The sequence below is a fragment of the Acipenser ruthenus genome, chromosome 42 (assembly GCF_902713425.1).
Source record: "Acipenser ruthenus chromosome 42, fAciRut3.2 maternal haplotype, whole genome shotgun sequence".
Classification (NCBI taxonomy): Eukaryota; Metazoa; Chordata; class Actinopteri; order Acipenseriformes; family Acipenseridae; genus Acipenser; species Acipenser ruthenus.
Window position 1 is genome coordinate 1,778,068 of NC_081230.1, and position 21,515 is coordinate 1,799,582.

Genomic DNA, 21,515 nt, shown 5'->3' on the forward strand with positions numbered 1-21,515 from the left:
ATTTAAGAAAGCACACATTCCCTGGCAGTCATCTGTTTAACTAGCTGTTAACAGGTAGCATATCTCTTCTGAAGAAACTACAGCAACTTGTTGCTCGCAATTGTCCTGTAAGTATTCTTGATACTGCAGATTTTATTGTATGTGATGATGGAATGTTTCTGCTTTAGAAAATATTTTGAGCATTTAATATCCAGGTGTGTGTTGAATTGCTTTGTAGCACAATGCAGGATATGTAAATACGTTTGTTACTAATTCTAATTGATTCATGGCAGTCGTACAAGTTTTGTTACAGTAATCAGAGCTCTTCTAGTCATTGTAAAGAACAAAGGGTACAGCAATAGTCCAAATACATGACTGAACAATAATTCAGTGAATGTCTGTGTTACCATGAAATATTAACATCCTTCTACTAAAGAGACAGAGACGGAGGTATAGACAGCAGTCCAAGACAGAGATAAAGAGAGACAGACAGAGGTATAGACAGCAGTCCAGTCATGAAAGACCAGCAGAGTGTACACTCCTCAGGATGCTCCACACAGCACAGTGAAGTCATTTAAGAGTCAGCTGAACCTTCACTAATGCTCTTGTTTTCCCTACCAGCTTGTGCAGCTCCGAATCAGGAATTCCAAAAGCCACCCAACAGGTAAGTTGATTAAATGTCTTCATTTATTCCTGTAACACTGTAAAGGTTATTTTAAAGACAAACGGACTAAGAAATGTAGAGAACTAGAGGGGGAGTCGTATGGATGATGTGAATTGGAGAGGAGGGTTGTTCTGCCACGGCTGGACACTGTCTCGCGGTGGTGCACAGGGCTGAATGGTTTCAGATCTGAAGCCAGCCTCTCCCTCTATAGTCAGGAGATCGACTCCTGGAAAGAGCTTCTCTGGCATGATACTGGCTGGTGTAAAAGGGAAACACTGTTCAGAGAGTGGAGGCTGGAGGGAACCTGCATTATCCTCTGGGCCTCTTCACTGACACTAAGGGAGTCTTTGTGAAGTGGTGCAATAATTCAAACTGGGAGGGGAGAAAATAGAAAAATAATTGGTCACAGTAAATTAAAAAAAAATCTTCTGGATTCCTTCAAAAGTAAAATACTCAAACATACATGAAAAGGGATCAGATCCTATACAATATAATGTATCGCTTATCAAATAATTGTAAATAACTAAAAGAAATGGAGATGGTATAAAAATCTTATTATTAACACTAAAGACACACCTTGCGATCGACACCATACTTCTTTGTTAATGTTATCTGCATGCTTTTAAGATGAAGGGTTTTAAGTCATGAATGATCCAATAGTACATGGTATATTACAGTCATGTGAACATTGCTGCTTTATTTTCCATTAGCCTACCATGCCTTCCATCTATTAATGCTATTAAACAAGTTTTTAATTAAAATGCTGAGAAGGAATTGTGTGAGCAGGTCCAGTTCTTTCTACGTGTTCTTGATTCATTATCAGCACTGTTGGCAGTATAGCTTGAGCTAATGAATTCTACCCTACACTGAATTAAAACTGTTATCAGTGTTCTGCGTTTTTAGAAAAGCAAACACATCATTGAAACAAAATAAACTATTTTAAAACACTTCTGCCTTTAAACTGAGTTTATATATCATCATAAATAAACAAGATAGAGGAATGGAAAACTGTTGAAAATGTAGCATTTGAAAACGGATGGCTCCCTTTGAAAGAGGGGCCACAGACATGACTCTAGGAAGTTCAACCCGGCTTCTAGGCCATGGGATCATTGATATATGACCCTGAGAATGGTCATTTTTGGAAATTTTTCACATTTTGGACCCACCGTACCAATTTTCAAGTCTCGGGGACCCCCGAAACCCGAGATATAGCACCCTGAAAAATGTCTATGGGGAAATCCCATTATAAAACACCTTTGGGGCGAAGCCCGCCATCTGGCGCCGGGGTTGCGTAGGAACCCGTGGTCGGCGATTTTCTTTAGCTGAGAGTCATGTGCACATGAAGAGATTGCTCCCTACTTCGTTGCCCCAGGGGTCGTGGAGATATGAGGTACGATAAGAGACCACCCCCTCCCTATGGCAAATCCCATTATAAAAACACCATCGGGGTAAGGCTCGGCAAATGGCGGTCTTGGGTCGTACGAACTTAAAGGAACCCAATTTCTTTAGCTAAGACTGTTGTGCATCTAAAGAGAGTACTAGCGAGTTCATTGGCGAGGATTTGTGTGAAAAATGTGCATTATATATGCAACCTGAAACATGCACATATTATAGTGTATTCATGCAACAGGAGCACCGATTAAGTCCATGTGAAGTGTCTTGAGGTTTTATCTTGAGGTAAACATTTTCAATGTCACACAATTATACGGAGATGGGAAGTAAATGTTACCGTAAAAAAAAAAAATCTCCATTGCACACTATTGTGTATTATTCATACTAACTTTGCCGAATATAAAGCAAATACGAATGTTTCCAAAGAGATACCAAATACTTGTCTTTTTAATTCTGTGCATCCAAATACTTGTAATTAAAATAAAAGGTTTAAGAATTAAAGCTACTGTTTGTTATTCTGTCCTAAACCAGCAGTTTGTACCTAAACTGTTGTGACATTAAATTATTTATTAAATAAATATGGGGGGGGGGGGGTCATCAGATTATTCTCCATTTTATTGTAACTGAGGTACCGTTCAGTTGAATGAAAATTGTAAAGGGGTACCTGAGCTGAAACCTCCAGGTAGAAGGGGTACAGTTTCAAAATAAGATTGAAACACTCTGGCCTAGAGTATAAACTATCAGGAATAGATAAGGGAAATGTTGACTAATACAATACAATAAGATTTATTTGAAGTTGTTGAAAGTCTCTTAAACCCAGAAGCTCTGATAAACCCCTACGCAGATCTATATACTGATGGGCATTATATAAGCAAATGAAATGTCTTTTTTTTTGTTTGTTTGTTTTGGAATACAATGTTCCTTCTCAAAAGTGTTTTAATATTAGCCTTTAATAAAGGAAAACGTCTGCTTTAATTCATGTTCATGTATATTTCAAGTTTCTTCATTGTAATAAGAAATACTTTAACATTTACATTTTATTTATGTTTCTTCACAAGAAAAAAAGTTTTCTTGGAAGAGTAAAACATACATTAGCTTTGATTCATGTACTCAGGGTTACTCTCAAATGAATTCACGATCCAGTTTATGGTAAACTGCGCATGCATGACTTAGAAACTCGGTTGTCAGCTGAGCAGAATATCCCAAAAACTGGGCTGAATTCGAAAATACAGAATTTGGGACGTTATCAGAGCGGCCCGGAATTTGAGACATTATCTGCAAACCAAATCGGCCCAGAATTTGGGACATTATCAAAAGCAAAGCGGCCCGGAATTTGGGATGTAAATGAAAACAGGGGCAGCCTATATTTAAAAGTGTGATTACATTTGAAATAAACTAATGTATCCTGTAACAAAACTGCAATAGTGTATATATTTGGTATTAAAATACATTGCGCAAACGATTATAGGTAAATGCTGTTTGAAAGAACAGTGTACACCACTACAGAAAAAAACAATTCTTATATTCGTGCACAACATGATAATTCATATAAAGTAATAACCCATAGTTTGTTATATTAGTAGAGAAAAATACGATGTTATATTTTAATTGAAAGGTAGTGGAAAGCAGATCTTCGATCTTCGCGCAATCCCCTCGCTAAATTTGTGCCTCGCAGAAAAAATAGTGCTTTGGCACAAAATGAGAGATATTCCAAAATGGCACAAAGCAGTTGAGCGACATTGGAATATAGCATATTTTTTAACAATTCGCAAATGTCTGCAGTCTCGCTTGGCTGTTGTGTGCAGTTGCTATATTGGTAGTGAATACGCAGGCAGTTTTGCGAGGCACAAACAGATTTGCAACGCAGCTCTCGCTATTCCTTATCCAATGCTGCCATCGTGTGGCCCTTTCGTAGAACAGCCGTGTCAATACAACTACTGTGTTTTATTTTTAAGCTGTCACAGAAACGCGAGACGGCATTCTTTCCATGTAACTCGCTGAAGAGGCGCCTCTGTTATTTTTTATAATCCACGGATCCCCTTGTGATGCTGATATTAAAGAAGACGAGGTTCAGCGGTACAGTCGGGTGTTTTTTTAAGCGTCGTGTTTCAGGGCTGTACAGACGTTCTGTCTCGTTATCCGTGTGCGCTTCAGCTTTATTTGGATGATTGCCTTTACCTTGTTTTAATTTCCCGTTCCTCTCCAGTTTGTGAGATACAAATGTACCAGCTTTACATAATTTTTTTGGAACATATTCTCATTTTGTTGATAATTAATGAACATTTCTGTACTGTGGGTGTTGTCGAGAGTGATTGAAAACGAGTCATTTTGTGTTTGAATTGAAAGTGATGTTCTCGAGCAATCGAATTTTCCTCTAGAGGAATGATCACTTTTTGACGTCACTGCTGTGTTATTATGCGTTTTTTTGGAATGGCTCGGGATGCAAATCTAGCCTTCATCCATGTATTATATATACAGGCTCCCTTGAGAAAGACATGTACAACATATCGAAACGCTGGGCAGCTGGCTCTGTGAGATATATATATATGAACACAGCTCAGTTGTCCTTTTGAAATGACTCAAATTAACCTTAACCTCTGTGCAAAAACAGACATTTCAGATACATTCTTAAAATACAGCAAAATGAATATTTACAGGCTAAGCAGGAGAGTACTGTGTATAAATAATACAGTTTTGTGTAATTGCTCTTATTTGAAATCATTCTCATGCATTTATCATGCTTGCTACGTGTTCTTACTGGACTCATATAAGCAAATAGTTACTATCAGGTTTAGCTGCTCTTAGTCGAATTCGCTCTTATAATTAACTGTGTGCTTTGTTTTGCTCTTTCTTGAATTGCTCTTATTGTTCTTTTATAACTGCTCTTGTATTGTGGTGTTCTCTAATGTGATATTTTCTAATGAGATGCTTTGTACTGTGAGAACTTGTAACAAGTGTAAGTCGCCCTGGATAAGGATGTCTAGAAAGAAAGAAAGAATAAAGTAATTGTTGAATATCACTACCTGTACTCCCCATTGCAAACAGCAGAGCAATGGCTTGTCACTGAGCTGTGTTCAGATAAAAAAAAAAAAAGTAGTTTTATTAAAACCAACAGTTCTACTAAATGACCACACTATGGCAGCATTGGATAAGGAATAGCGAGAGCTGAGTTCTGCACCCCCTTAATAGTGCCTCATCTGCACTCCATGTAAAATCCTTCTATTGATTTTAATTTTTCTCACGACTCGGTTTTCAGAATGAATCCAGTTTGTGCAAAAATTAAACACAGCAGTATTGTTTCTTGTTGCATCTAAATCAATAACCAGGCTTTTATGTCTTTGGTCAAACTGCATGACAGGGAGTAGAGATCATGTAGATTTTGTTTAAAAATGTGTTGGTTAGGGTTAGGGGAAGGAATACATTATATATCAAAACATATCATTCATGGGTAAAGAAACTAAAGACATGAAGATCTTATTCCGGTTTCTTGCCCTGCACTGAAAAAAGAATCTGGAAGATGAGTTTATAAAGTGTATAGAAATGAAACTGCTGAGGATGAGAATTCACTGGACAATGAAATGAGGAGGGATCAGATGTGAAGAACAAATCCCACACACACACATATACAATAACATGAGAAAACAGAGTGCATATCTAATACAGAATAAAGACAATCCATGTGTATGAGATTAGAAAGAAACAGTGATTAATACATATACAATAACATGAGCAAACAGGCAGTACATATCTAATACAGAATAAAGACAATCCATGTGAATGAGATTAGAAAGAAACAGTGATTAATACATATACAATAACATGAGCAAACAGGCAGTACATATCTAATACAGAATAAAGACAATCCATGTGAATGAGATTAGAAACAGTGATTAATACATATACAATAACATGAGCAAACAGGTAGAACACATCTAATACAGAATAAAGACAATCCATGTGAATGAGATTAGAAAGAAAGAAACAGTGATTAATACATATACAATAACATGAGCAAACAGGTAGAACACATCTAATACAGAATAAAGACAATCCATGTGAATGAGATTAGAAACAGTGATTAATACATATACAATAACATGAGAAAACAGGTAGAACTCATCTAATACAGAATAAAGACAATCCATGTGAATGAGATTAGAAAGAAAGAAACAGTGATTAATACATATACAATAATATGAGAAAACAGGTAGAACACATCTAATACAGAATAAAGACAATCCATGTGAATGAGATTAGAAAGAAACAGTGATTAATACATATACAATAACATGAGCAAACAGGTAGAACACATCTAATACAGAATAAAGACAATCCATGTGAATGAGATTAGAAAGAAAGAAACAGTTATTAATACATATACAATAACATGAGCAAACAGGTAGAACACATCTAATACAGAATAAAGACAATCCATGTGAATGAGATTAGAAACAGTGATTAATACATATACAATAACATGAGCAAACAGGTAGAACACATCTAATACAGAATAAAGACAATCCATGTGAATGAGATTAGAAAGAAAGAAACAGTTATTAATACATATACAATAACATGAGCAAACAGGTAGAACACATCTAATACAGAATAAAGACAATCCATGTGAATGAGATTAGAAACAGTGATTAATACATATACAATAACATGAGAAAACAGGTAGAACACATCTAATACAGAATAAAGACAATCCATGTGAATGAGATTAGAAAGAAACAGTGATTAATACATATACAATAACATGAGCAAACAGACAGTACACATCTAATGCAGAATAAAGACAATCCATGTGTATGAGATTAGAAACAGTGATTAATACATATCCAATAATATGAGAAAACAGACAGTACACATCTAATACAGAATAAAGACAATCCATGTGAATGAGATTAGAAAGAAACAGTGATTAATACATATACAATAACATGAGCAAACAGGTAGAACACATCTATGCAGGGGGAGGGGCCAGTCTTCTTCAATACAGTGAATAATTATCATTTGAAATATCTACAATGCAAGCTGGTCCTGTTGCTTTTGCTGGTCTTTCTCTGCTCTGCATACCAGTGATGCCCTTCTACCCAGCGTGCAGATCTGCTGTGCTGCTTCACTGCTTTCATTCAATGTGTGTGAACAAGGTTTATATTGGTGATACCTTTTTATTAATTAAACAATACAAAAGAGAATGACTTTTTACAACAACTTAAGAAATCAGCACTTCTTTAGCTTTCTTTCATCCTTTTCAGTTAATTGAAATGATTTCTCAGGTTAAACTTTCTTAACCCTTTTAAAGGATATTGTAACTGGACTGTTTAATACAAACCGCTCACTCTCTGACAGATATGATCTGATTTCATTATTCATTCAATACATTTAGTTTATTAACCTGCTCTGTCACTCCACTGGGTAGTTATTCATATAATAAAAAGCATTTCATTCAAAGAGCTTTAGTTTTCTAACACCTCTCAGGGTTTTCTTGTGGAATGGGACGCTTTTTAATCACAATAAGACGCCTCAGGACATCTTTTCAAAGCTTTTATGCCAGTCTTTAATTAACTCCTATTTATTTTAAAGAGGTAAACCACCTGTTCATTTTACAAAACTAGAACCACACAGCTGAGTGATACACTGTATTTCAAGCCCTCTTCAGCACTCTCAGTGTGTTTAGTTTTTCATGTTGTAACATTAACATGATGTCTTGTCCTTTTTTAAATCAATAGCAGTTAATTAAAGCCTGGAGGAAGCGCTTTGATAATGCGTCCCCTCGAGTCTCACAGAGCAGCGCACTCCTTGGCGTGTCTCATTGCTGGTGACTCTTCTGCTGCTGTGGACGCGGCTCTGTTGCCTGGTTTAGTTCGCAGCGCAGTCTGAGGAAGAGTCTAAATCTGTGCCGCTGGACAGCAGGGAGGAATACTGTCCTGTATAAAGAATAGGATACAATAATACAGTTTAAGAGAAACTAAATAAAAGCATGTGGTAGAAATAGCAGAGGTTACTGCCTGGAAGTTTACTCGTAAAGAATGACCTTTCTGCTCCCCTGTGCTGTATTTACCAAAAACAAGTTCACACGCCCTGACCCTCCAAGACTAGCGAAGAGAAAGCTATGAAACTGCGCCCATGCCTACGCCATTGTGGATCTGTTTGTGACAACAGCGCTCAACTTGAATTAACCTGATATACTTCTAAAAAACATTATCAGGGGTATAGCGTTAGTGTTTGAACATTTCGTTCTGAAGAAGAGGGCAGAAAATATAAATATTGACACACAAAACACAGACTATTTATCTGCGAAAAACTCGCTGCATCGGTGCTGCTTCAGTCACGGCTGATAATATAACTCCCGTCGCGGTCAACTATCACGGTAGAGCCCTCATCGCCGGGCACTCTCTCAAATATCTTTTTTTAATTTTTTTTTTAATTATAATCTGCAAATTCTTAGACAAGACGGATAATTACTCACAATAAATAGCACTGGTGTACACACACAGAAGCAGCTATGAGAAATAAAGACATGAACCATTTCTTTCCATTAAATATATTGGTTAATTGTGGGCTCTAGTTGTTAACATCACTGAGCCCCTTGTGCCTGTGGATTGCAACCACAATGTGGAAACATATAGAGAATGTATGGGAATGGCCAATGAACACTGATTTCTAATACTGGACCCTGTCTTAATACTGTATTACATTCTGAATATGAATATAGCTGAGTTATTAACTGTAGATAATACTTATAATACCAGATACACATTTAGCATTAAAAAGCAATCCATGTGATTTCTTTAACAGCCAGTCAGTCTGCCCGGACTGCACCTGAACCATCTTAAAAACACGAAGCCTCCAATAAGCTCATTTGTAAAAGTTAGTAAAGAATGGCGCTATATAATCTAAGGAAGCTGAATGTGAACTCCTAGCTGGAGCAACGAGAGAGGGAGAGAGGGGGCGGGGCAGAGAAGGAGTCTCCTCCATTTGCATGTTCTAAATGCCTCGTTTGGCTTTGGGATAGAAAAATGCGTTGTGGGACCGGCCGATATTTCCACATGAACATTGGATCGGGGTTTGGTTTGGTCACAATTCCGAGATACTGGCCAACACTCATCAAGGGTTTAATATCAATTCGAAATTACCGACACTTTTTACATATTAAATAAAATACAAATTCAAGTTAACACACATACGTTTTGTCACTTTTCATTCATTTATATGCACTGTACGGTTTGTTTGATAGGACACACTGCTCAGCTGACTGTGGCGAAAACTGCCTTTGTGATCCAGCACATGCTGAAGTAAAATGTTGAACAGTCTTTATGACAGTTTACTGCATAGCAGTACAAGCACATTTATTCTTTTTAGAAAGTGTTGCTAATTGCGAATTGGTGTAAAACGATTTATGAATACTGATCACTATCTCAGAAGTCTGCTATTAAAATTGAACTTTTTGGCCTAAATGCAAAGCGTTATTTTTGGTGCAAACCTAACACGGTGCATCAACCAAAGAACACCATCCCTACTGTGAAGCATGGTGGTGGCAGCATCATGTTATGGGGATGTTTCTCATCAGCAGGGACTGGGGCACTTGTCAGGATTGAAGGGAAAAATGAATGGAGCAAAGTACAGAGAAGTCCTTGAGGAAAACCTGTTGCCCTCTGTAAGAAAGCTGAAACTGGGATGGAAGTTCATCTTTCAGCATGACAATGACCCAAAGCATACAGCCAAAGCTACACTGGAGTGGCTAAGGAACAAAAAGGTAAATGTCCTTGAGTGGCCCAGTCAGAGCCCCGACCTAAATCCAATCGAAAATTTGTGGCATGACCTGAAGATTGCTGTTCATCAACAATCCCCAAGGAACTTGACAGAGCTTGGACAGTTTTGTAAAGAAGAATGGTCAAATCTAGGTGTGTGCAAAGTTGGTAGACCTATCCCAACAGACTCACAGCTGTAATTGCTGCCAAAGGTGCTTCCACCAAGTATTAACTCAGGGGGGTGGAGACTTAACCAATTATGATCTTTCAGTTTTGTATTTGATATATATACCAGCAGAGACACTGCAGCATTGGCCCTCCAGGAACTGAGTTTGATTGATTTTAATTATTTTAATGTAATTTAGTTTAAAGTAATTACTAGAAACTAAAAGTTAATGTTAAAGTAGCTACAACTTGTGTGCAATTTTTATTGATATTCCAGTTTGTTTACATTTACTCAAGTAAGATAGAGACTGTCTTTAAGACATTCATGAATGGAAGGAAGTGTGGAAGGTCACAGAAGCAGAGTTGAGAAAGTAGAAGGCGTGTAAAATCAGGATTCAAGAAGAAAGTTTCTTTCCACACATTGCTCCAACCTACCTGCTGCTGAGTAGAAATCAGAACATCGTTTAAATGTAAAGAGATACCGCTTGCTTTATTGAAAAGATTCAAACTGGGACTGTGCCAAAACCAAGTTGTAATCGAAAGAAGAGAATGGACTGGTGCAAGTTTCTTTAAGGGTGCATGTGGCAAAGTGCCCCGCCCCTGTGTGCATTTGTGTGTTCTTTGTTGTATGTATGGTGAGTATGTTAATGTTGGTGTATAGATTGGTACACGGGATATAAACGGGTCTGTGTTTCACGTGTGTTTAAATTGTATATTTGTATTTAGGCACGGGATTGCACATCACGCACGTGCATTTAAAATATAATATGTGAACACGGGGTTTCACGTAATGAATTCACGTGCTGGGATTCAAGTGAGTAATTAATTAGTAATTGAATCCCAGCACAACAGTATATATAGATGCACGTTTCTGTCACTCGGGGTTGGGTGTTCGGAAGAGGAGAACGGGAGAGAGAGAGAGAGAAGGAGAAGGAGAAAGAAAAGCAAAGTAAAATCGTAAACGTAAAGTGTTTGTTCTCACCGTGTTTGTTTGTCTCTCCGTGCACCGTTTGTTTAGTGTTAGTCCGTTTTGTCTGTCTGTTTATTTTGGCTACAAGTGCCGTGTCCTGTGTTTTTGTTACAACCTTTTTATTTTCTGTTCTGTTTATTAAATGCTGAGTGCGATCACGCGCTCAGCTATACCAAAACCCCAAGTCTCTCTGTATTCCTTCCTGCTTCTGGTCTGACGCCACCCACTCTGGCCGTCTTTGTGACAGTGCAATATAAAATACCAGCAGAGCTGCTATACAGAGTGTTGTGCACAGCAGATCTGCTATAGTGTTCTACACAGCAGAGCTGCTATACAGAGTGTTGTGCACAGCAGAGCTGCGATAGTGTTCTACACAGCAGAGCTGCTATACAGAGTGTTGTGCACAGCAGAGCTGCGATAGTGTTCTACACAGCAGAGCTGCTATACAGAGTGTTGTGCACAGCAGAGCTGCGATAGTGTTCTACACAGCAGAGCTCCTATAGAGCATGTGCACAGCAGAGCTGCTATACAACTTGTTAGGCACAGCCAGTATAGCAGTTCTGTGTACATCGGTGGTTCTCAATCCTGGTCCTGGGGACCCCCTGCTGTGTGTAATTGCGCTTGCACCATTTTATTTTGAACAACAAAAATAAACTATTCAAACAAAAACAAAGCAGCCACACAAAATAGTCACGATCACTAAACCATATAGGTCAGGCTGGGTAATCGCCTTCACTGTTCCTATATTTTTTAAACTCCTCGCGCTCTCGCTTGCTCCGTCCTCTCCTCCTTTACACGTTCCCACCTCTGCCATTGCTCCCGGCCTTTCTCGAGAAGGTCCGGTCGGAGAAGGCGTCAGTTCTCCTAGTGGCCCAGGAGAATCTGGTTTTCATCCCTGTGCCAGCTATTGAACGTCCCGTCCTGGGAGATCCCGCTTCACCAGGATCTTCTCAGTCAGGCGAGAGGAACACTGACACCCGGAGCCGGGCAGGCTCCAGCTATGGGTCTGGCCCCTGAAAGGGACCGCTGGTCAGCCTTAGGGCTGTCTGACACAGTCATGGGTACGTTGCAGAATGCTAGGGTGCATTCCACTAGGTCATTCTATGCCTATAACTGGAAATGTTTTCAAGATTGGTGCCGACAAATGGTCATGATCCAATCTCCTATCCCATGACTGCCATCTTGCAGTTTCTGAAGGTTTACCTAGCGGCTATTTCTGCTTGCCATGCCCCCATTGACTCAGTGTCCCCGGGCGCACATTTTTTGGCTACCTGGTTTCTCCGAGGCGCTCAGCAATTGCACCCTCCCAGGAGGGCCACTCTCCCCGAAAGGAGCCTTGAGATTGTACTGGAGGCTCTCACGCAGGCCCAGTTTGAGCCTATATACTCCATCGAGTTGAAGCACCTGTCCATGAAGACAGCCTTCCTCCTTGCTATCACCTCTGCAAAGCAGGTTAGTGAGCTGCAGGCGCTGTCTGTGCATAGCTCCTGTATGCATATTTGGGATGATGATAGCAGAGTGTCACTGCGTGCAAACTCTGCTTTTCTCCCCAAGGTGTTACAGCCTTCCACCTGAATCAGTCCGTGGAAATTGAGTCCTTTCATCCTCCACCGTTTGTATCGGAGGAGGATAAGAAGTTGAACCTTCTCTGCCCAGTTCAGGCATTGAGATGTTATGTAGATAGGACGAGAGCGCTGCGTCAGTCTGACCAGCTCTTCGTCTGCCATGGATCACGGACCCTGGGACAGCTCCTCTCCAAGCAGCGGCTGTCGCATTGGATTGCGGACACAGTCTCGACTGCGTATGATGGTGCTGGCTTACCCCCATCTGGGCGGATAGCCGCACATTCCACGAGAGGTGTGGCTACGTCATGGGCCCTCTTCCGAGGTGCCTCCATGGCTGAGATTTGTGATGCGGCTAGCTGGGCTACCCCGCATACCTTTGCCAGGTCCTACCGTCTGAATGTGGTCGATCCCTCATTGCCCTCTGTGGCCACTAGGGTCCTTGAGATTGCACGCTCATGTTGCTGACCTTGGTCAGGCAGGACTTGGCGCCCTCATATGCTGCCGTTCTTTTCTCCCTCGCGATGGCTCTAGTACAAGTTTCCCATAACGATGTTTGGTGGCCATCTTTGAATTGAAAGGGAACGTTAGTTTACCTACCGTAAACCTGGTTCCCTGAAAGAGACGATGGCCACCAACTGCGAGGTCGCATCGGTCGACATCACGGTTTCAACGCGAAAGAGAACGAACCTCCCCGGCGTGACGGTTAAGTACCCTCGGGAGGCGGGACCGAGGAAGTCACCAAGGGGAGGGGGCCTATTGGCAGCTTTGATAGACCTCAGTGACACCTACCAATAGGCAGGAGTGTATCCCATAACGATGTTTGGAACCTGAGTGTACTCCACGACGCTTTCAAATTAGACTTTACATGTAGAACCTACACAAACTACTCCACATTGATAAAGTTAAAAAATATAATATATAAAAAAAGAATAGCATATAAGAGAAAAACAGATTAATCTCAGTTGCATAAGTATTCAACCCCTTTTCTACTGCAGCCCCAAATCAGCTCAGGAGCAAGTGATTTGTTTGAAAGGTCACAAAATTAATGAAATGTTTTCAGCCGGTGTGTACTCAAAAGTGGTTTAACGTGTACATAATTTCCCTCGGGTATATAAAGACTTAAGCTGGAACTCACATAGTGATCCAACAAAGCAACGATAAAGACCAAAACAAGTCAGGGATAAAGTGGTAGAGAAGCACAGAGCAGGAGAAGGGTACAAGAACATTTCAAAGACGCTGATTATTCCTCTCAGCACAATGAAGTCCATCATTAAGAAGTGGAAGATGCATCATACCACCCAGATCAGGTCGCCCTCCCAAAACTGAGCAGCTGGGAAAGCAGGAAACTGGTTTGGTATGTCACTCTGAAGCCAACAACCTTGAGAGATCTGCAAAGTTCTGAGTCTCAGATGGGAGTCAGTGTTCACACATCAACAATAAGATGGTCCCTACACAAAGCTGGCCTGTATGGACGGGTGGCAAGAAAGAAGCCATTACTCAAAAAGCATCATCTTAAAGCACATATGGAGTTTGTGAAAAAGCATGGAGATGATACTGCAGACATGTGGAAAAAGGTTTTGCGGTCAGACGAGACAGTTTGAACTTTTCAGTCTAAATTCCAAACGTTACGTCTGGTGCAAGGCCAACACTGCACATCACCCAGTCAACACCATCCCAACTGTCAAGCATGGTGGTGGCAGCATCATGTTATGGGGATTCTTCTCTTCAGCAGGGATGGGGAAGCTTGTCAGGATAGAGGGGAGAATGTATGGTGCAAAGTACAGGCAAATCCTTGAGGAAAACCTGTTTGAGTCAGCCAAGACTCTGAAACTAGGGAAGAAATTCACATTTCAGCAGGACAATGACGCGAAGTGGTTGAACAACAAGAGAATTAAATGTTCTGGATGGGCCAGTCAAAGTCCTGACTTAAACCCAATCTAAAATTTATGGAGAGACTTGAAGATTGCAGTCCATCTATGATCCCCAACAAACTCATCAGAACTGGAGCCATTTTCCCCCACATGAGCCAAATCTTACACTCTAGACATGCGGTTATTACAACAATTCTGCAGTTCAAAACCATCTTGCTACATGGTGTATGCCAATTACTAACAGATTTCCACATTTAAGTCAAGCAGTGTCTCACCAAGCAAGTACAGTAATTGAATTTAAGAATTCAATAGGCCTGTGTGATTAAGGACTCAATTGGCTCAAAAAAGACAAAGGCTCTGTGGGTCAGATTTACAAATTTGCTTTTTGAAATGAGTACCTAGTCAGAAGACTTATCCGTATTTTGTTTTCTGAGTTTGTGTCTTAGTTCAGAGATTTTTCTGTTGATTGTTGAACCAATCTGACTTTGTTGCATTTGGAATACACACACAAAGCATAAGTTGTTTGCAGATTAGCATCATTAATAGATGGTTAGCCAAATATCTAAACACTGGATTTTAAAACTAAAAACCATGCCTAAATGAAGCAAGATACTAAAACTACATCATCTCCAATCCCACAGTACCATACATTACTTCATGCAAGCCTTTGTTCACAAAATTTGGGGGGTGGGGGCTGACACCTCTGCAAATGGTCCATCAACAAGAGATCAGTTTGTATAGCCACGATTGGCGATACATGTTAAAAACAGTACCTTTGTAAATAAAAATCAGGATTACCGTATACAGCATGATCTTTAGTAGAGTCAAGCGCATCTTCTCTCCCCATCTTGCTGCTGCTTGTTACAGCCTCCACGAAGATTGCTTCTGACAAGCGTCTCAACGTCAAACACAGCCAGCGTTAGAGAGCGCACAAATGAAGAACAGGAAGTTGCTTTATTTGTTAGAGTCCAAGACAATTCCTCAACAAAAACATTGCTTCCTGGATGGATTTCCACCTGTAAAAATAAAAATAGAAAAAAAAAATGAACCTGAAGTAAAACCCATTTTAATCAACACACTGTTAGAACAACCCTTCCACGCAAATGTGGTAGACTAAAATTTCAAGAATCACAGAATGCTCCTCCGAATTACCTGTCAATTTGCATACTGAATGTCAAACTTACAGCTAAACCTTAAGGACAAAAGCATTTTATCCCACCTCAGAAATACAAATTTGGCAGTATAGTGAAGCTGCAACATTGGCAGTGTTTATATCCAAGTGGAATTTGCTCGAAGGGTCACATAAACTGAAGGTGGTCTGCCTGAATTGCAATAGTGCAGTTACATAGACAATCCTATCCTTTTCTGGGAGTGCAATACTATACGAAATGCACTCAGTACATTTTAAGTGCAATAATAGTAATAAGTTGAATTTTTCCATGTGCTCATCTGGTCATATCTGCCCATTCTTTATCAGACTTTACTAAAACTGTAGTGTAGTTTCAAGTCACACTTTTTCCAGGGTGGATTAATATATGGAACACAATGTATGAGGACAATAGATTTTGCAAAGTGTATTGAAACTGAAATTGAGGTAGAAATTAAAACAAATGTCAGTTATTTCAGTCTTCAAATTTAATTTGTCACAATGAAGATTAAACAGATAAGTTTTACCTTTCCAGCAGCTTTCATGGGAGGAGGCAGCACAGGTGCTGATAAGTGTGGAGTAGTGGTTAGGGCTCTGGACTCTTGACCGGAGGGTTGTGGGTTCAATCCCCAGTGGGGGACACTGCTGTTGTACCCTTGAGCAAGGTACTTTACCTAGATTGCTCCAGTAAAAACCCAACTGTATAAATGGGTAATTGTATGTAAAATAATGTGATATCTATATAATGTGAAATAATGTATAATGTGATATCTTGTAACAATTGTAAGTCGCCCTGGATAAGGGCGTCTGCTAAGAAATAAATAATAATAATAATAATAATAATAATACAGATATTGAAGCAGCTGAGGCTTCTGTTGAATTCCCAGTGGAACGGTTAGGCGTTCCATAACGTGACTAAATCAGAATCAGGAATAGATTTGCACACATGATTTCTGTTCAAGCACTCGAGTTTTTGGAGTATTGCTAAAAAAGTAAGAAAAAAAAAACAATTTCATGAACAGATAGAAATCCACTTTTTTTTTTTTTTTTTTTTACCAAAGTTCATATACAGTTTTGAAATTGGGCCCCCATGTTCCCTGCTTTAATCTGCAAAGTTTCTCTTAGGGGGCCACCTTACTTAATTGTAATTGTGCTATTTTAAATGAGACATCTTTACAGAATGAGAAACCGCACATACATCTTTTCACAAGTTTATTAAAGTTCATTAAACTATTAGTATAATATTTAAATGAGCATTTCAAGGGTATGCTTGTATATGTCAGATGAACTACAGACATTCTAGAAGATAGAGTAAGTTACTTTCTATATCTTATATTGTGACTAATGCAATCTTGGCAACGGCAGTGTTAATTACTTGTATAAAAAGGTGTAATAATGCTAGAGGGCTCAACTTGTTCTTGCATTTCTACTTACCTTGTGCTTGAGTGAATTGTTTTCTTCCTCCAGTTTTTCAACTATTCCACGGCCATTGTTCAACAACATTTCAAAATAAAAATTAAACCACATTTCAACATTTTGTAAACAAAAACATTACATACAAAATGCAAACTTGCAATTCACAAATTACTATCACTACAAAACAATTCTACAGCTAAATGTAAGCAATCATATTTCACTCATGACATTGGCATGTCTCCCCATACTTTACAGTATTGGCTTTTCAGCAAACGTCAGAGCAATAGAGAATCAATTAGCTTTAGGTATGTTCCCAGGTCATTAATGAAAAATAAAAGTTCTCACTTAACATACCTGACTAAATAAAGGTTAAATAAAATAAACACAAATAACGTTATAATCATAATAAAACCTAAAAACAGGAAATGTCTCACTTTGAGCTGAAACCAAAACAGAAGGGTACCGCCCAGGCTTTTCAAAATGTACTTAGTTTAATGCTCTAACTCAATGTTACACAAGGCACAGTCGCCATCAGCTACCATTTGGAAATCATTTGTGTAAAGTTACCTGGATTGGTTCGGAGTCACTTGACAAATCATCCATGTATCTTATTCCGCATTATGAATCTTTAGAGGCTGGCGTTTTGTTCTCAGTTCGGTCCTCCTCATTTACTTTCAGGTCAGATTCTTTTGGTGTACACGCACACAAAAGTAAAAAAACAAACATAAAACGGCTGCAAATGTTCTTTCAGTGCAAGTGATAAATTAGCTTGAAAAAAACCTCACACAATGTATCATTAATGAAAGACATACCTGACATTGTGGACCTCGCAGTCACACAGGACTGCCTCCACGCGGGGTTTTCTTCCCTGACCTCCATTCTCCTACATAACTTCTCGAATCCATGTCTCCATTTTCTTCAAATGTGTCTTCATCAAAATCCCTAACATCATAATTAAATCGGTGAGCCATGTATTTTTATATGTTACAAGTTCAAAAATGTATTATTCATATATAAAAATTCTTTCATATATACATTTCATATATTAAACATATTTCCTTTCCGTATGGGCAGCGAGTTGACTTAGTAGAGCACAGTAAAAAATAGGTTCAGTCGCTGAATACAGTTAGCATCTCGTCTCATGAAACAAAAATAGACAATAACAAAACAGCAAATTCTACAACAAATGCATACAAACACACAATACTGACTCACCAAAGGAGCGGAGCTGAGAGCGCCGACAAGAAGCAGAAAAAACAAAGGGGCGGTACAGTGTGGGGCACATTGTAATTATTTCTTTGAAATGCTTCGACACTATTGTATAGTACTGTAGATTATATGTGTTTACATGATATACATTTGCATTGGGATTATTTTGTGTTTCAGTGATGTGATCATCAGAAATACTGTAACGGCAGATAAGTAGCCTGCAGAATGTGCGCATTGCAGAAAGAGATTATTATTAAAACATGACGAGACATCTCTTAGGCTTTATTACAGTAATAACTTTGCAAGTTCGTTGCAATTGACCCAATGAGACCTCCCCCCGCAAGCACCGACCAAATTGTTTGGTGTTGTATGTAGTCTAAACATTGAATTCAATATATATATATATATATTAAAAAAGAAAAATAAATGAAAATGCAATGCACAGATTGAACCCGGCACCTCCAGTACAGCGCCGATCCGCTATACAAGAGAGCCGCGACCCCTTATGAGTGAATCAATATTCTTGTGTTGCATCACCTACCAGTCCTGACCACTACCCCATGCATGCTACAGCTTACTAATATGTAGCATTGGCTACTAAAAACATACTTTGAGACAAGTATACATATGTTATATATCACATAAATATATATATATATATATATATATATATATATATATATATATATATATATATATATATATATATATATATATATATATATATATATATTACTCATATTAAATATTGCATTTCCGTTCCATGTGGGTAATACATATTTACTGTACGGCTTTAAATATATTATCAATTATTTCATGATAGTTTTAATAAATTCTCTCAACTGTAATTGTAATATTTTGGCGTTAGATCATTTTTTCGCTGTGGAAGTGATTTGATCAGTGTGGGGGTATTGTTTTCAGTATTGTTATAATATCACGAAACTCATTACAACGCTACACGAATATATTGTAATGGCATCCCTTATATATATATGTAAAAAATTATATACAAGTAAATATGTCTTTTTATATGTAAAATATAGGTACGTGGATTTGCGATTATGAATTGTTCAGTTACAAAAATACATTTTGGGGGTTTTCACATTTGTTCCACTTAGTACGGTACTATAAATCGTTAGTCTATAGAAAGGATTAGACTACTTTAGTCTCGTACTTAGTATCCTCTAGAGCAGGGGTGCACAATTCCGGTCCTGGAGGGCCGGATCCCTCCTGGCTTTTGTTCCAACTGTGTTCTAAATTACTTAATTAGACCAATAATTGGTAATAATTGGTCCAATTAAGTAATTTAGGGCAAGGTTGGAACAAAAGCCAGGAGGGACACCGGCCCTCCAGGACCGGAATTGTGCACCCCTGCTCTAGAGGGCAGCAGCAGTTATTTTTTGGGTTCGTTGCAATTCAGACCTTTTTTTAGTAGCTGGGGACTAACTTCAGCGGCCAAGTTGGTTGCAATTGGTATTTAACTTGCGTACTCGTTCAGTAGGGAGCTGCGTACTGACCACGGGATCATCCCCCGTTAGAAACTATGCAATGGCAACAGATCCGTGTTCTTAAACTTCTCCATTACATTATGCCCTATACAGAAATCAGTGTATCAGTAACTGTTTATAACAGTAACCTTTAAACCATGCCAGCCTTGTTTCATCCATGGCTTTCAGCGTTGCAGTCACAGTACTGCGTTTCTGTCTTCAGCCAGACTACAGACCACTTATAATACTGTTTGTATCAGAACCACATTTTAATTGGCTGCTAACCCACGATTCCAAGATTTTTGCCGGAATTGACAGTCAGCTGTATCCAACACAGATCAGTGCGCTTCAGCGTGAGATTGTGCTCTGTACGCGATACAATTTAATAGCCCATTAACTAACTAATTATAGGAAACGTAGCGAGCTGTATCAGCGATTTATTTGTGATGATTGAACCATGTTTTCTTTGGAAGCCTTTATACTTGCTAGCACGCTAGTTATTGTCTTAATTGGATCAGTTGAACAATTTTCCCAGCTCTCTGGGTGATTTATAGAAGCATCGAAACCTGCTGGACACGTTTTATTTTCTCCATTTGTCAGTTTCAGCATGAACTTGAGCAAAACCTACATTGTTGTGTAACGAAACTGATCTTAAACATTTGTCATTCTCCTTTGGTTTCCTTTGTATTTCTGCAGTCAGACTGTATGCAAATAAGTTCCCAAGGGGCAATAACTTCCCCAAAAGCAGGGCATATATAAAAGACTGACGTTATGTTACAAACATAACAGTGCTTCAGGAAAGAAGGAATTACACTGGGGTGAGTTTATGATGATGATTATGATGTCATTAACTGCATTAGAAAGAAACTGAACTGTAATACTAACAAAGTACATGTGGCTTTGACAGCTAGTGTGAATCACCCCCTAATTGCTTCTGGAGAGACATTTAGGTGGAGAGTTGCACTTCCTATTTTGTTTGAACAAATTCTGTCATAAAAACTAAAACCAAAACTTGAATTTCTGTTCGTTTCTATTCAGTTAATCTACAGAGAGACGCTGCCAAGATGTCTAAGGAAAACCCAGTAAGTAATGGTACTATGCTTTCTTGAAATACAGGAATTGTGTTCAAATATACAACTATCAACTATCTTTGTCTCCAACTTTTAGTTGATCTTGTTTAGCTCTTCGTGGTCACACAATGCATTATCCACACTTTGTATTCGGTGTGTCTTATCTTTTCTCATAACCATAGCTGTTTATTTTTTCCCACAGAAATTTAATGTGGGAGACATAATCTCCTTTAGCCGTGGACTCTATCATCACTGGGGGGTTTATTACGGACAGGAACATGGAAAACATTACGTTGTCAACGTTTCAGGAGGTAGAACATGTGTTTTGGTTTGTTTGTCTTCAGCTATATGATCTAAATAGCAGTATGCTGTGTTTTATATTGATTTTTCTCATTTCTTTTATGGCATAATTGATATATTTGTTATATTTACATGTTTTAAACTTGTTGGGAATCATTAGAACTTGAATATCCTAGATGCTTTCTCCCAGTGTCTATTGATTTTTTTCTCATAATGTAATGCTCATATACCAACATTACAATTATTATATAGGAGAGTCCAACAGCAAGCCTTTGGCCATTACTTCTAAATTGGTGAAGGAAGAACTTAACAAGGTGGCTGGAAAAAGTGCCTACTCTGTGTACAAAGAACTGGACACACATAATAAACCAAGAAGTCCTGAGCAGATGAAAGCAGACATGGACAAAATGATTGGTACCAAAATAAAGTATGATCCCTTTGGAAAGAACTGTCAACACTTTGCTACACAAATACGGTACGGCAAGGAAATATCTCCCGAGGTAATATTTGTTCATGTTTTTAT

At 38.8% G+C, this 21,515-nt stretch overlaps 1 protein-coding gene across 2 annotated transcripts in view; it reads left to right on the plus strand.

The window, feature by feature from the left end:
- The window catches only part of LOC131709282 (phospholipase A and acyltransferase 4-like), a 22,298-nt gene continuing 783 nt past the window's right edge, over positions 1–21,515 (plus strand). The window contains exons 1-5 of one of the 2 annotated variants that reach the window (XM_059011686.1): positions 1–107; positions 601–643; positions 20,661–20,704; positions 20,895–21,003; positions 21,245–21,492. In XM_059011686.1, coding sequence (XP_058867669.1) covers positions 20,687–20,704; positions 20,895–21,003; positions 21,245–21,492 — 375 coding nt within the window. In that variant the 5' untranslated portion in view covers positions 1–107; positions 601–643; positions 20,661–20,686. Of the gene's footprint in view, positions 108–600; positions 644–20,274; positions 20,441–20,660; positions 20,705–20,894; positions 21,004–21,244; positions 21,493–21,515 lie in introns of those variants that run through there. The other variant, XM_059011687.1, reaches the window with a different exon arrangement.